General features: G+C 36.3%; 1 protein-coding gene and 1 pseudogene across 2 annotated transcripts; both read left to right on the top strand.

The window, feature by feature from the left end:
* The first annotated feature begins 1,499 nt into the window (after positions 1–1,499).
* On the top strand, positions 1,500–6,119 carry LOC147862691 (fatty acyl-CoA reductase 2, chloroplastic-like; annotated as a pseudogene). The gene is made up of 9 exons (XR_015529939.1): positions 1,500–2,077; positions 2,964–3,267; positions 3,376–3,450; positions 3,549–3,786; positions 3,876–4,037; positions 4,126–4,207; positions 4,415–4,678; positions 5,374–5,483; positions 5,840–6,119. The product of XR_015529939.1 is annotated as a fatty acyl-CoA reductase 2, chloroplastic-like (transcript).
* Positions 6,120–9,831: 3,712 nt separating this feature from the next.
* LOC147862690 (fatty acyl-CoA reductase 2, chloroplastic-like) lies at positions 9,832–14,283 on the top strand. The gene is made up of 9 exons (XM_087321243.1): positions 9,832–10,234; positions 11,239–11,542; positions 11,656–11,756; positions 11,851–12,088; positions 12,179–12,340; positions 12,436–12,517; positions 12,703–12,966; positions 13,593–13,702; positions 14,053–14,283. Exons 1-9 carry the CDS (start codon positions 9,847–9,849, stop codon positions 14,216–14,218), a joined length of 1,815 nt encoding a protein of 604 aa, XP_087177369.1. The 5' UTR covers positions 9,832–9,846; the 3' UTR covers positions 14,219–14,283.
* The last annotated feature ends 1,028 nt before the right edge of the window (positions 14,284–15,311 follow it).

Genomic DNA, 15,311 nt, shown 5'->3' with positions numbered 1-15,311 from the left:
TAATTCCTATTCTCTCAACGGTTGTGGGGGGCCAATATGCTAATATGCCAGGCTCTTCGGAGGTTGTTCTGAAGAAAAAGAAAAAATTACTGCAATTATGGAGAAAGTTGCCTCTGTTCACAATATCCTCTAAAGGACCATTATGGAGATATCAACACCCCTGGTCCTTGCCCTGACGATTTCTATTGTATATAATACTTTTTTATTTTACATTTATATAATACTTTTTTATTTTACATTTTTGTAGCCGAGCCTCTGGTAGTTTTCTTAATACTAACGAAGGAAATCTTTTTGAAAAAGAAGAAGAAGCGAGGATAGATGTGTAAATACATCAAGTGTGACTCTGTTTCGCACCGTATTTAAAAATAAAGAGTTATGGGCATCCTGGGCCCATTTACAATCAAAAAATGTGGACAGAAAACCTAACACATACCCCCTTCTCAATAAGTTGTGGGTACCCATTTCTAAACCGAGTTATAGTGGAAGTTTTGGTACCCTAACCCCCATTTGGTGTTTCCACGATAAAATTCTTTGTGTGTTCGTTACTTTTTTTATTAATTCCTGTCAGTATTGGCTATTATTGCTTCCTGTAGATTGCCCATCAGATATCGTCACTATTTGTGGACGGTGGTTGTTTTGTTTGATTGATTCGGGTTATGAATTATCCCAAACAAGCTCTAGTGCATTTCAATTTCATATATAAATCGTTTTTCGATGTTTCTATATAAATTGCGTTCGATTTTTATATAAAACGTGTTGGTTTTTTGTATAAGTTACTTTTCCAATTTTATATAAGTTGCTTTTGATTTTTCGATAAAGTGCTTTCGAATTTGATGAGGCGAAGCCGTTATCAGTTAATGGGGCCCACAAGAATCAATCAATCCCCATTCTATAGATATAATTCGTAGCAGTGATAGTGTAAGGAATGATGTCATCGATAGAATTACTCAATTGAATCATCACATTTTAAATTAATTCGTAGCAGTAATAGTGTAAGGAATGATGTCATCGATAGAATTACTCAATTGAATCATCACATTTTTAATTAAGCACATGATCTCATCAATATAACTACTCAATTGAATCCTCGCGTTCAATCACACACTTTGGACATCATAAATTCCTACTCAACCATTTTAATGGGGCCGACCAATTGAATCACGTTTTGGGATGTCATAAATTTCCTGCGTACCTATTACCATCCTGATTTAGGAATCTCAACATACATCAAGGTTCCGAGTGTCGACCGATAGATATATGGCCCAAGCAACCCATTGGGTATATATATATATGACCAAAACTCAATTAGAGTTTCGAATTTGTGTCCAACAACCCATTGAATTGGGTCTATATTTAATGATCCCAATCATCCATCGCTACCTTTCAATTCATTGCTCAAACCCTTCCCCCCCCCCCCCCCCCCAAGTCTATATAAATGGTTGTGAACCCTACAAACCTTCCCAACATAAGCGTAGGGAACAAATCATTTCTCTCTGTGTCTCTTGTCTTTCTTCTTCTCCATTTCCCTAGTCATCAATAATTCCTCATTTCTTCATGGACGCCATCATGGGCTCACAGTCTTACAACTACACACTGAAGTTAATTAGATCCCCATATCCAATGCGTCTCAATCCCCAAAGTAATCATGCTAGTATTCGTGCACCCAGATATATTAAGCCCTGCAGCATTAACTATGGTGGTGGTGCATTACTGATTATTCATGCAGGCGACAAAAATGGTGATAGTCATCATCATCATCATCATGAGGAGCATCCATTAATGGCAAGAAATCCTAACTCTGCTGCCAACATTGGTGGAATTAGGCGGAGTTTAGTACTTCCCAATCCTAACTCTGCATCATCATCATCATCATCATCAATATCATGCGGCAGCTCCTTGCAGACTCAGGTGCTCCTTGATCCCTCCTTCTTGCAGAGACCTAGTGGCACGCAGCAACTCTTGGCGCCTCAAGACCTGCATTATGAGCCGGATCACTCTCCATCGGGCCTTGCCATCATCCCTTTCCTCCATGACAAGAACATCCTCATAACTGGTGCCACTGGCTTCGTTGCCAAAGGTAATTTGATTGACTTGCTCCACTAATCCCATCATCATTTTAATCCCCTCCCACATATTACCAATGCTCAAAGTCGTTATAGGCCATGCTTTAAAATGATTCTCCAGTCCTCGTTCCCATGTCAGGATTAATGTGATGCTTCATACTAGAGCCTTCTAATTGTGGCATATGCTCCTCCTCTCCACATTTACGATGTGATCGGGGACCATTTTCAGAGTAACGCTATTATGTGCTCCGATGTTATTCAGATTTGTTATAAACGCTCTTTCATTCACAAATTAAAGTCTAGAACTCACCACAATTTCTTTGGGTTTGCGAAGCCTAATCATTAGAAGACACCATAAGCTCAGTCAGTACCTATATATATTAAGCATAACATGTGATTAGAATTGCGTACCATTAACAATATTCCACATTATGAGATAAATCACTAAAGCATGCACTAAGTCTTTCTTGTTCTTCGATTTGACAATTACTAATGAATATAATAAATGTTAAAACGTAATTATTAAAAAGGTTTGTGCAATCCTCACCTTCTAGGATGTTAGCACTCTATAGTCCTCGAAGATATTGGACCTGAGAAATAGCTATTTATCTGTTTTACAATCTCCATCATACGTATCCAATTTACCAGTCAAGTTATTAGTTGGGAACTAATCAATCACTTAACAATTCTCTACAAACTCAAAACATTGATACAATCGAATTTCCTTGCACAATATCAAGTTTTTGTACATAAACTCTTCCACTCCATTGTGGACTAACTAACTAGTAGACGATGGGTAGTAGTAGTTTCAAAAAACAGAAGAAAGAAAGAGCAGATGCTCCAAAGATTTGTCCTAATTAATATCATATAAAAATGCATACTGTATTGTGCAATTGATAGTCCTGGTGGAGAAAATACTGCGGGTGCAACCGAACGTGAGGAAGCTCTACTTACTAATCAAAGCAGAAGATGCAAGCTGCGCAAAACGCAGGCTAAAGGAGGAGATCTTGTGCAGTGACTTATTCGAAGGCTTGCGATCTCGCCATGCCGAAGAATACGAAGCATTCATGGAGCAAAAGATAAGTGTGGTGGTCGGTGACATGACAAAGGAAATGCTGGCCATGGATCCCTCCACATTCGCCTCCCTCGCAACCAAACTTCATGTAATTGTCAATTCTGCTGCTACCACGAGCTTCGATGAAAGGTGAGATTAAGGATAGATCCATCGATTTACCTCTATAATCCCTATTGCATGGCATAATATGAGTGAACTCAATGATTCTGCTAAAAACAAAACAATCATCTTGAATAGGTATGACTATGCGCTAAATATGAACACGGAAGGCCCTAGAAGAATTATTACAACTTTTCATGCATGTGTCTACAGGTAACATATTCTAATCGCCATCAAAACCTTCAAATTTACTTCTTGGTATGCATGTGCAGAGTTTTTTTTTAAATTCCCATTGTTTTTTGTGAATGCAGCTTTCGCCCATGGTAAACGTAAAGGTCTTCTACATGAAAAACCTTTCAATTCTGCATACAACATCGCTGATGCAACCATCAAGACAATGGCAGAGATTATGCATCCTCGGATGTTTGTGGATTTCGAGTCCAAACTTATCAAACAAAATCTGAGTGCTATTACTGAGATTGGATCTACAGAAGAGTGGGACAGCAAAGAGCATGTTACCATCAAGATGAAGGAGTTAGGATTCGAAAGGTAGGCGTAATCGTAGATTAGTAACTAATTGCGACTTAATAATGTTCAATTAAATGACTATGGCTCTCATATATGTATGATGTTAATAGGGCAAGTGACTATGGTTGGCAAGATACATATGTTCTTACAAAGGCAATGGGAGAGATGGTTATCGACAGTATGAGAGATGATCTACCAACAGTGATTGTGAGGCCAAGTATAGTGGAGAGCTCATTCCAAGACCCGTTCCCAGGCTGGATCGAAGGCAACAGGTACATATTTTTGCAGGAAAAACATCATGAACATAACAATTCTCTTGAGCTGTAATGCATGGATTTGTTTTGATTTCTTGAACACAAGGATGATGGATCCCATCTTTATATCATACGGAAAGGGTCAACTCCGAGGCTTCCCCATGGATCCAAATTGTCTGCTTGATGTGGTTAGTATATATACTCCTTGTTATAGATTTACATCTCAACAACATCTACAGAATCGGATTGCAATATCAAACCAGCCAGCCAGTTTTGGTATAGTGATTTTGCTCACATGGCAATAATGCATACATGCATTATATTGTTCATTCTGGCATGTATGCGAAGTGTAATCCATACTTACGAGACCCTGATCGGGAACATGATGTATGTAGGTACCTGTGGATATGGTGGCCAATGCAATGCTTGCTGCCATGGCGAAACATGCTTGCAAGCCAGGACTAGAGGTTTATCAGGTTGCATCCTCCACAGTCAACCCTTTCCCTGCGTCAAGCTTTAAGCGATTCATGGAAGAACATTTTGAAGAGCAGCCTTTCTTAGACAACAGTGGAAAACCTATCAGAAACTCGAAGTTTCAACTGTACCCAGATATGGAGAGCTATGCAGAATCATTATCTCAACTTTATTCCAAATCCGAGGTACGTTACAAGTTTTATGTTATGCTGTATTTTAGACACCAGTGTGAAAGATAGCTTACTGTCACTAATTATACAGTTAACACAAATGATGCCATGAATAATCCCCTTCACGAATTTGATTATATCCAATTTTGCTAATTATAATAACTAATTGTATACTTAACACAAATGTCGCCATAAATCCCCTTAGCGAAATTTATTATATCCAATTTTGTTTATAACAATAACTAATTATATACTTGAACACAAATGTCTCTCCTTCACGAATTTTATTATATCCAATTTTGGATTAGAAATCCTAGAATAAATAAAATGCTATAAGCTTATTTAATACAGAATCAAGACGCCCATGAGACACAAATGGGAAACGCCAAATCAAGAATAGCCATTTGTCTCATGACTCTCTTCTTCTCTTGTAGCCCATTTTTCATTCTCTTACTTTTTATTTTGCCAAAACAAACAATCATATAGATTGTATGATAAAAACACTACAATGATATGATATCACTCATTGTCTGTGTCATTCAATCATGGACAATGATCTACTCAATTCCATAAATCTAATCAATCAATTATATTGATTGTATGATCAAAACACAACAATAATATGATATCACTTTCTTGCTCATTCAATCATGGACATTATCTACTCAATTCCACAAATGCTAAGCAATATTGTCCTTTCCTATGTCTAGGGTTCCAATCCAAAGTCCTCCAAATTGTACCAACAAATGGCTCTCAAAGCAAACAAGCACGCACTCAAAATAGCGAATGTTTATTACCCTTACACCTTCTATGGAGGAAGGTAAGTCCCTCTTACCACGTCTTGGTTACATATCGTGAATATACATTGGTTCTATACACAATGACATCTTCTTAGCTTTTATTTATAAGATATTATCTAGCATGCACATGAAACAAATACATTAATAGATTTTATTGTCTCCACTATGCATGTGTGTTTGGATTTTGTGTTTTACGTTCTCTCACGTATGCACAATGCTTGATTTAATCATAAGTTTGTCTATTAACACCAAATCTTGTATACATTTTCTTAGAGGTAAATATCAATAGAAATTCATGCAACAAAATATATAACTGAACAATGATGTACTTCATCCTAATACCTCCATATCAACCAACATGTTCCTGATTTTATAGATTTGACAATTCAAATGTGCAACAACTTCATGAGGATCTATCAACCGAAGAAAAACAAGTATTTGGCTTCAATTTCAATGACATTGATTGGGATACCTACATAAAAAGGATACACATTCCGGGCTTAAGGAAGCATGTATTGAAGGGGCGTGGTTCCAAATTGTGAGCAAAACTTGAAGAAAGTATGCTAGTAAATTTTCATGGCGCTCATTATTTCTATTAGGTTGATACTCATCCCTATCAAGAATATGTTTTCCCACATTCCATGCCACTCATGTCATTTTTGTATAATGTCAATGTGTCTATATAACAGAAATAAATAAAAAATCCAATTCTTTATATTAAATGTTGTTTCGCAAAATTTGAAGTTGATGCTCTTGTCATGACTTATGAATAGTAAAAACATGTTAAGCATGATTTTCGGAAATGGAAACAATGAACCACCTCTTGTTTTGGTTGAAGGCCTAAAACTTATGTAAAGGATACATATTAAGCCTCCCTCTTGTTTTCGTTGATCTCAAATATAAATAGATCACCTTGTAAATGTTGTATATGTGAACCTTCTTTAAGTGTATAACTTCCTATTTAGTCCTCACCGCCCATGTGGGACAAAAATTTTCAGTCACGAAGCTTGGCCCAGTTGATACAATTCCACGACAGATGTACCGTCGCCGAAATAATATAACAACTTAATCAATTTCCTAATTTATGCTTATATACATTGAGAGAATTGTTGATATATGATGAGGTAGTTAGAATTTGACAATTGTTCTAATTCTACATGCCTTTAACCTAACCTTTAACCTTCCATAAACCAATTGGAGTTTGACACTTTTCCTCCCGTGAACACACTACATCACGACGTCATTTTCGCAACATATACATACATATAAACATAGTCTTGATTCTCTTGACCGTTAATACTCAAGAGTGAGACTCCAAAGTTAGAAATTTGGTTTTATATTTGCGCTTCAAACTTGAAATATGAATGCGCGACAACTATGCGTCTAAAACAAAATTGTGTAATCGTCCAATCTACACTTCTATTTAGCTTTAGAATTTCATCAATCCAACCCTCCCTTTTACACATTGTTCTCCTTATTATGCTTTGAATATCAATAAATCATTGGTGAACTAGCTTTTTTTCGCATTTATCGTGATTATTTTCATGGGGTAGTAGTGTAAGGACTGATGTCATCCATAGAACTCAATTGAATCATGCTGGAAGTTGTTGTGTATATGCGTGTGCATGTGCGTGTGCTAGTTCAGCGGGCCCACGGGGGTCTTGGACCCAAAATAACTTCAACCTGTAGTGTTTAGATGTTTTTAACTTCAACTTACTTGCATTCTTGTATTAACATATTGACTAATATGGAAATAATTTATTTATTTTCCCAAAATATTTATTTACATCTTGTGTGCCTCTCTGTCTCTCTCTATTGTTCTTGTTGATCTTGCTAAGGTGTCTCAGTTTCACTCTGTTCATCTTGCTTCAACATGTTCTTCTTCACACTATAGTGTTGTTTCATATTACCTTCATTCACGACCATTTCAACCATTTGGTATCAAAGCCTGGGGTTCTTTTCCGTTGCCATTCGTCATCAGTCTCATCACCAACACTCATGTTTTGACCATTGAAGACTTCAAGATCTCTAAAAGTACATAGAACAAATTCTCAAGATTTTTGTCGAACAAAAATCTTCCGACTGGCAACTCTCAAGATTCTATCCCATGATAAGAATAGGCACTTTGTAGATTTGCACTCTATTTGACTAGAGCACAGGTCCTCAAGTAGGCCAGTCATTTGTACCCTCTTCCTTGGTTGTAGACACTCAGTGTGACATCTGAATCAATCCACTCAGTTTGTGTTCAATTCGGCAAGATCAAATTCGGGTGAACCAGTTGGTTGCATCCCCCTTATCAATCATAGCCAACCAAATAGAAATTCTCAATCAGTCGGCCCAAATCAGGAATGTCTTCACCATACGGGTCATCAGAGATGAGTCTCAAGAAGTTCGACAACATGAACTTCAACTTTGGGAAGGAGCAAATGCAGGATTACCTGATCATGAAGGGTAAGATTAACCAAATTGAGAACAAAATTTGTATGATAAATGTCATTCGTTCAAACCATACTTAAGTTGTTTACGTACCCGTATTTAATGTTTAAGTACGTATAGTACCTCATAATTTGTATAGTACGTACTATATCTCAATGTTGTTTAGTCAAATATCATGTACATTTGTCCAATACGGTATTTAACGTACATTTGAAAAAATAGGTATAATACGTATTTATAAAAAAATATAAGTAAAACCCTGACAAAAAGCAAAAGAAAAAAAAGATTTTAGTGAAAAGGAAGCAAAAAGAAGGAAGAACAAAAGAGATGACGACGACGACGAAGAAGAAGAAGAAGAAGAAGAAGAAGAGAGAAAAGACGACATAAACCTGTCCTGACTCTGACTGTGATAATCACAAAAGATAGATGAAGAAGATGAAGAAGAGAGAAAAGAAGACAAAAACCTATCCTAAGTGTGATAATCGTAGATGATTACACAATCTATGAATCCATAATCGTAAATAATTACAATTTGAAATAGAATATCGTGATACACACTTACACTGATTTATAGAATAAGTGAATGTCGACATCCGTATTATAAGCATTTTAGGATGTGAAATGTTCAAATGTCATATATGTATTTTAGGACGTAGAACTATAATGTACATCACAAAATTGTGTAAACATAGATGCTTTTTACAATATTACAAAGATTTTTTAGAAAGGTAAATAAATTTCAAATTCTAGAAGTATTTAATGTACTATATGTAAAATGCGTGAAATGCATCAAATACGTATTTTATAAGTATTTAACATATTTAAAAACGTATTTAACGTATTTTATAAGTATTTAACATATTTAAAAACGTATTTAACGTATTTTTAAATTGGGAGGTACTATACACGTATTAATACGTTATATACGTATGGTATCCGTACCATATCTAACGTACCTAACAAGCTTGGTTGTTCCCCCCGCCCCCCACAAATGTCCAATGAAGAGATAGAGAATCTTCATTTAAATGTGGCGCACGCCCTTGCAACACTGATAATCCTTGTAATGTATCCCAAATGTGCCAATAATTGCGTGGAATTCCAAATGACAAGTTGTAATAGTGGTTTTTTATACATGCACTTAATATAATCTTGATATTTTACCAAAAAAAAAAGTGAGAAAGGCCAAAAAGGTAATTCTCACTATTTATGACTTAAGTATATAACATAATAAAATGAGGGCTTTTCGTGTGCCCGCCAAAATCGTCCTCCTGGTCCTTCTTGCTTCACAACACATCAGACAAATTGATTGCAATAATGGGTTGACTTAATCAATACCCTTTATATGTGCTTAAAAGTATAGGTTGACTTAAATGACAGGTAGGTAGTTGTGAAATACCTCCCTGCCACTAACTCAACATTGTATGATTAATACTAATATCTTTCTCATGGGTTGACTTAATCGGTACCTTTTATCTTCTTAAATAATGGGTTGAGGCCCATGTGATTTAAGAGAAATACATTTTATTTTCTCCAACGAGCTCTGATTGAGCCTCAATTTGAGAGAGGTCACTTGGAGGATTAATCGGAGCATGTGTAATAAATACCTTAATATATGTCGCTATTATCATGGGTTCAAACCATCGTGTAGATGAGAAATACAGTGCACAATTATATAACATTTGACTAATATTAGCCAGTAACCTGTAAAACTCAATTAGAGATTCGAATATCTGTCCCAAACCCATTGGGGAATAAATATTTAATGATCCAAAATCATCCATCGCTACCGTTCAATCCATTTCGCCCATCTTTATAAATGGATGTGAGAACCCCACCCCCCTTTCCCAAACAAGCACAGGGAAACGAAAGTTATCAATAATTCTCTTTCTTCTTCTGGACCATTTGGCCTAGTCATCCATTATAATTCTTCATTTCTTCGTGGACGCCATGGGCTCACAGTTAATTAGCTCCCCATATCAAATGCGTATTAATCCCCAACGCAGCCATGCTTTTTTGATTCATGCAGCCAGATGTATGAAGCCCTGCAGCATTAACTATGGTCATCATCTTCATCATGATCCATTACTGGCAAGAAAACTGGGTGCTGCCAATATTGGTGGAATTAGGCCGAGTTTAGTACTTCCCAATCCTAACACAAGCAACAACTATACCGCATCATCATCATCATCAACAACAACATTCATATGCAGCAGCTCCTTGCAGACTCAGGAGCCGCAGTATGAGCGAGAGGACTCTCCATCGGGCCTTGCCATCATCCCTTTCCTCCATGACAAGAACATCTTCATAACTGGTGCCACTGGCTTCATTGCCAAAGGTTATGATTCTCTGCTCCACCAATCCCATCATTATCAATGCCCAAACTCATTATTGGCCATGCTTTAATCATTCTCCCATCCTTCTTCCCATGTCAGGATTAAAGTGATGCTAATGCTCCCCTATCACATTGCTGCTAATGCTCCCCTATCCAGATTTACAATGTGATAGGGGGGACCATTTAATTTAAAAGTGCACATATACATATATTATGTGCATAATAAGGCTATATGTCCTCCAGTGCTAGTACTATTCAGATTTGTTATACAACGCTCTTTCCTTCACAAAAATTAAAGTCCAGAACTCACCGCAATTTCTTTGGGCTGCGAAGCCTAATCATTATAAAACACCATAAGCTCAGTACCTATATATTAAGCATAACATGTGATTCGTATTGCGTACCACATTAATGATATTCCACATTAAGTTATTAGTTGGGAACTCAAAACATTGATAAAATGGAATTTCCTTGCACAATATCAGGCTTAGTACAATTATAATCATTCCTCTCCCACTGTAGAATAACTAGTAGACGATTAGTAGTAGTAGTAGTAGTTTTTTAAAAGAAAAGAAGAAGAGCAGATGGCTCTAAAGATTTGTCCTAAAAACATAATATAAAGATTTGTCCTAGAAAGAATTAGGCATTGAGCTTGCCGAATTCTTTCTTGTCCTTTGATTTGACAATTACTAATAAATACTAAACGTTAAACGTCGGCTTGTAGGATCAGTCCTCGAAGATATTGGTGAGAGAAATAACTATTTGATCTGTTTGCAATCTCAATCACACATATCCATTTACAAGTCAAGTTAGTAGTTGGGAACTAATCAATCACTTAACAATGCTCTACAATCTCAAAATTTCGAAATTCCTTGCACAATATCAAGCTTAGTACATTATAATCTTTCCTCTCCTACTGTAGAATAATTCGTAGACGATGAGTAGTAGTAGTAGTAGTAGTTTTTTAAAAGAAAAGAAGAAGAGCTGATGCTTCCAAAGATTTGCAGTCCTGGTGGAGAAGATACTGAGGGTGCAACCGAACGTGAGGCAGCTCTACTTACTCATCAAAGCAGAAGATGCAACCTGCGCAATACGCAGGCTGAAGGAGGAGATCTTGCGGAGCGACTTATTCGAATGCTTGCGATCTCTCCATGCTGAAGAATATGAAGCTTTCATGGAGAAAAATATAAGCGTGGTGGTCGGTGACATGACAAAGGAAATGCTGGCCATGGATCCCTCCACATTCACCTCCCTTGCTACCAAACTTCATGTAATTGTTAATTCTGCTGCTACCACAGGCTTCGATGAAAGGTGAGATTAAGAATGGATAGATCAATTGATTCTTCTCTCTTCCCTACCTAGTCCATGACCTAAATGTGAGTGAGCTCAAACATTCTGCATAACAACACAATCATATTGGATAGGTATGATTATGCGCTTAATATGAACACCGAAGGCCCTCGAAGAATTACGGAATTGGCCAAAAGTTGTTTGCACCTACAACTTTTCATGCATGTGTCTACAGGTGACATATTCTAATCTCCATTCAAAACCTTCAAATTTACTTGGTATGCATGTGCAGAGCTTTTGATTCCCATGGTTTTTGTGAAATTATGCAGCTTTTGCCCATGGCAAACGTAAAGGCCTTCTACATGAGAAAACTTTCAATTCTGCATACAACATCGCCGATGCAACCATCAAGACATTGGAAGGGAATCTGCATCCTCAGATGTTTGTGGATTTCGAGTCCAAACTTATCAAACAAAATCTGAGTGCTTTCAATAACATTGGGAGTACAGAAGAGGAGGATAGCAAAAACCATGTTACCATCAAAATGAAGGAGTTAGGATTCGAAAGGTAGGCGTAATCGTAGATTAGTAACTAATTGCGACTTAATAATGTTCAATTAAATGACCTATGGCTCTCATATATGTATGATGTTAATAGGGCAAGTGACTATGGTTGGCAAGACACATATGTGCTTACAAAGGCAATGGGGGAGATGGTTGTAGACAGTATGAGAGATGATCTACCAACAGTGATTGTGAGGCCAAGTATAGTGGAGAGCTCATTCCAAGACCCGTTCCCAGGCTGGATCGAAGGCAACAGGTACATATTTTTGCAGGAAAAACATCATGGAACATAACAATTCTCTTGAGCTGTAATGCATGGATTTGTTTTGTTTTGTTTTTGTTGAACACAAGGATGATGGATCCCCTGTTTATATCATACGGAAAGGGTCAACTCCGAGGCTTCCCCATGGATCCGAATTGTCTGATTGATGTGGTTAGTATATATATCTTCCTTGTTATAGCTTTACATTCAAAAATCTGCAGAATTGGAATGCAATATAAAACCAGCCAGCTAGTTTTGGTATAATGCTTTACTTACATGGTAGGGCATATATATGCATTATATTGGTCATTTTGGCATGTATGCAGAGTGTAAGGCGTGCTTATGAGTGTATGTAGGTACCTGTGGATATGGTGGCCAATGCAATGCTTGCTGCCATGGCGAAACATGCTTGCAAGCCAGGACTAGAAATTTATCAGGTGGCATCCTCCACGGTCAATCCTTTCCCTGTGTCAAGCTTTAAGCGATTCATGGAAGAACATTTTGAAGAGCAGCCTTTCTTGGACAATAGTGGAAAACCTATCAGAAACTCGAAGTTTCAACTGTACCCAGATATGGAGAGCTATACAGAATCATTATCTCAACTTGATTCCAAATCCGAGGTACATATTATAAATTTTATATTATGCAAGTATTTTACATACTAGTGTGACAGATAGCTTACTGTCATCACATTCGTTAATTACTGGTTTAGTCTCTGCTCTCACGTTAAGAACACACAGTAACTAATTATATAATGAACAAAAATGAAGTCATCAAATCCCCTTCACGAATTTGATTATATCCAATTTTGCTAATTGAAGATAACTAATTACATACTTAACACAAATGACCCCATGCATCACCTTGATGAATTTTATACTATGTCCAAATTTGGATTAGAAATCCTAAAATAAGAAAATGCAATATAATTTTATACAATTTAGTATAGAATCAAGATGCCATGACACACAAATGGGACACGCCATATCAAGAATATTTGCAAAAACAAACAGTTATATTGATTATATAATAAAAACACTACAATGATATGATATCACTCTCTTGGTCATTCGATCATAGACATTATCTACCCAAATCCATAAATGCTAAGCAATCAAGTATATTGATTGTATTATAAAAAGACCACAATGATATGATATCACTTTCTTGCTCATTCAAACATGGACATTACCCACTCTACTCAATTCCACAAATGGTAACCTACATTGTTCTTTACCATGTCTAGAGTTCAAATTCGAAGTCCTCCAAATTGTACCAGCAAATGGCTCTGAAAGCAAACGAGCGCACACTCAAACTAGCGAATCTTTATTACCCTTACACATTCTATGGAGGAAGGTAGGTCCTCCTTACCACATCTTGGATGCATATCATGACCATATATTGGTTCTATACATAATGACATCTATGACATCTTCTTAGGTCTTATTTCTAAGATATTATCTAGCACACGCATGAAACAACTACATTAATAGATTTAATTGTTTCCACTATGCATGTGTGTTTGGATTTCATGTTTTATGTTCTCTCATGTATGTTTATGTTAATTTAAACATATGTTTATCTACTAAAAATCTTGTATACATTTTCGTAGAGGTAAATATCAATCGAAATTCATACAACAAAATACATAACTAAACAATGCTCTATTTCATCCTAATATCAACCAACATGTCATGTTTTTATAGATTTGACAATTCGAATACGCGACAACTCCATGAAGATCTATCAATGGAAGAAAAACAATTATTTGGCTTCAATTTTAATGACATTGATTGGGAAACTTACATAAAAAGGATACACATTCCGGGCTTAAGGAAGCATGTATTGAAGGGACGCGGTTCCAAATTGTGAGCAAACTTGAAGAAAGTGCGCTAGTAGTTTTTCTAGGCGCTCCTTATTTCTATTAAAACATTCTTGTAGAGAAATAAATAAATAAACATTTCAATTATTTATCTTAAGTGTTTCACAAAATTTGAAGTTGATGCTCTTGCCATGACTTATGAATAGTAAAAATGTGCTATGCATGATTTGCCAAAACGAAAAAATGAACTACCTCTTATGTTAGTTGAAGGCCTAAAACTTATGTAAAGGATACATATTAAGCTTCCCACTTGTTTTGGTTTATCTCAATTATAAATACATCATCTTGTAAATGTTGCTATGTGAACCTTCTCTAATGGTTAAACAACATCATGAAACTTTTTTAAGTGTACAACCTCCTATAAATTTGTCCTCACCACCCATGTGGGACCAAAATTTTCCGTTACTAAGGTTCCCTCAATTGATACAATTCCATGACAGATGTACCCAAATAAAATAACAACTTAATCAATTTGCTAATTTCTATATACATACAGTGAGAGAATTGTTGATATATCATGAGCTGGTTGGCATTAGACAACCGTTCAACAGAATTCTAGGATTCCTATAAATTAACCTTTAAACTTCCGTAAACTAATTGGAGTCCGACACTTTTCCTCCCATGAACACACTACATCACGAGATGATTTTTGCAACATATACCTACATATAAACATAATCCCCATTCGCTAGACCAATATTGTGTCACACTTGTGGTGAATCTAAAATAAAGTCTTGTAATGGTCCAATCTACACTTCTAAATTTAGTTTTAGAAATTTATCAATCTAAGCCCTCCCTTTTATGCATAGCTTTCCTTATTATGGTTTCAATCTCGATAAATCATTGGAGAACTAACTTTTTTCGCATTGATCGTGATTTGTTTCATTGGGTAGTAGTGTAAGGATTGGTGTCATCCATAGAACTCAATTGAATCATGTTGGATGTCATAACCCTGTAGATGGTTTTAAAATCATCTACATGAAAGGCCTTCTACAAAAAGACAACCAATTTAAATCTCTGGCTATTTTACCATGACAAACTTAAAGGCCTTCTTCATGAAAAAACTTCCAATTCTGGATACAA

This window comes from Azolla caroliniana, unplaced genomic scaffold (assembly GCF_043228905.1).
Source record: "Azolla caroliniana isolate FFs.n. ecotype wild unplaced genomic scaffold, voAzoCaro1.0.p SCAF_6, whole genome shotgun sequence".
Lineage (NCBI taxonomy): Eukaryota > Viridiplantae > Streptophyta > Polypodiopsida > Salviniales > Salviniaceae > Azolla > Azolla caroliniana.
Note: the sequence above shows the minus strand (reverse complement) of the source record. Positions and strands in the feature narration are given on the sequence as shown.

Bases quoted from the DNA above. Each gene is read 5' to 3' on its own strand.
- LOC147862690 (XM_087321243.1), top strand. From the start codon at position 9,847: ATGGGCTCACAGTTAATTAGCTCCCCATATCAAATGCGTATTAATCCC. The intron at 11,543-11,655 runs GTGAGATTAAGA...CATATTGGATAG, and splicing joins ACCACAGGCTTCGATGAAAG to GTATGATTATGCGCTTAATA. The intron at 13,703-14,052 runs GTAGGTCCTCCT...ATGTTTTTATAG, and splicing joins TACACATTCTATGGAGGAAG to ATTTGACAATTCGAATACGC.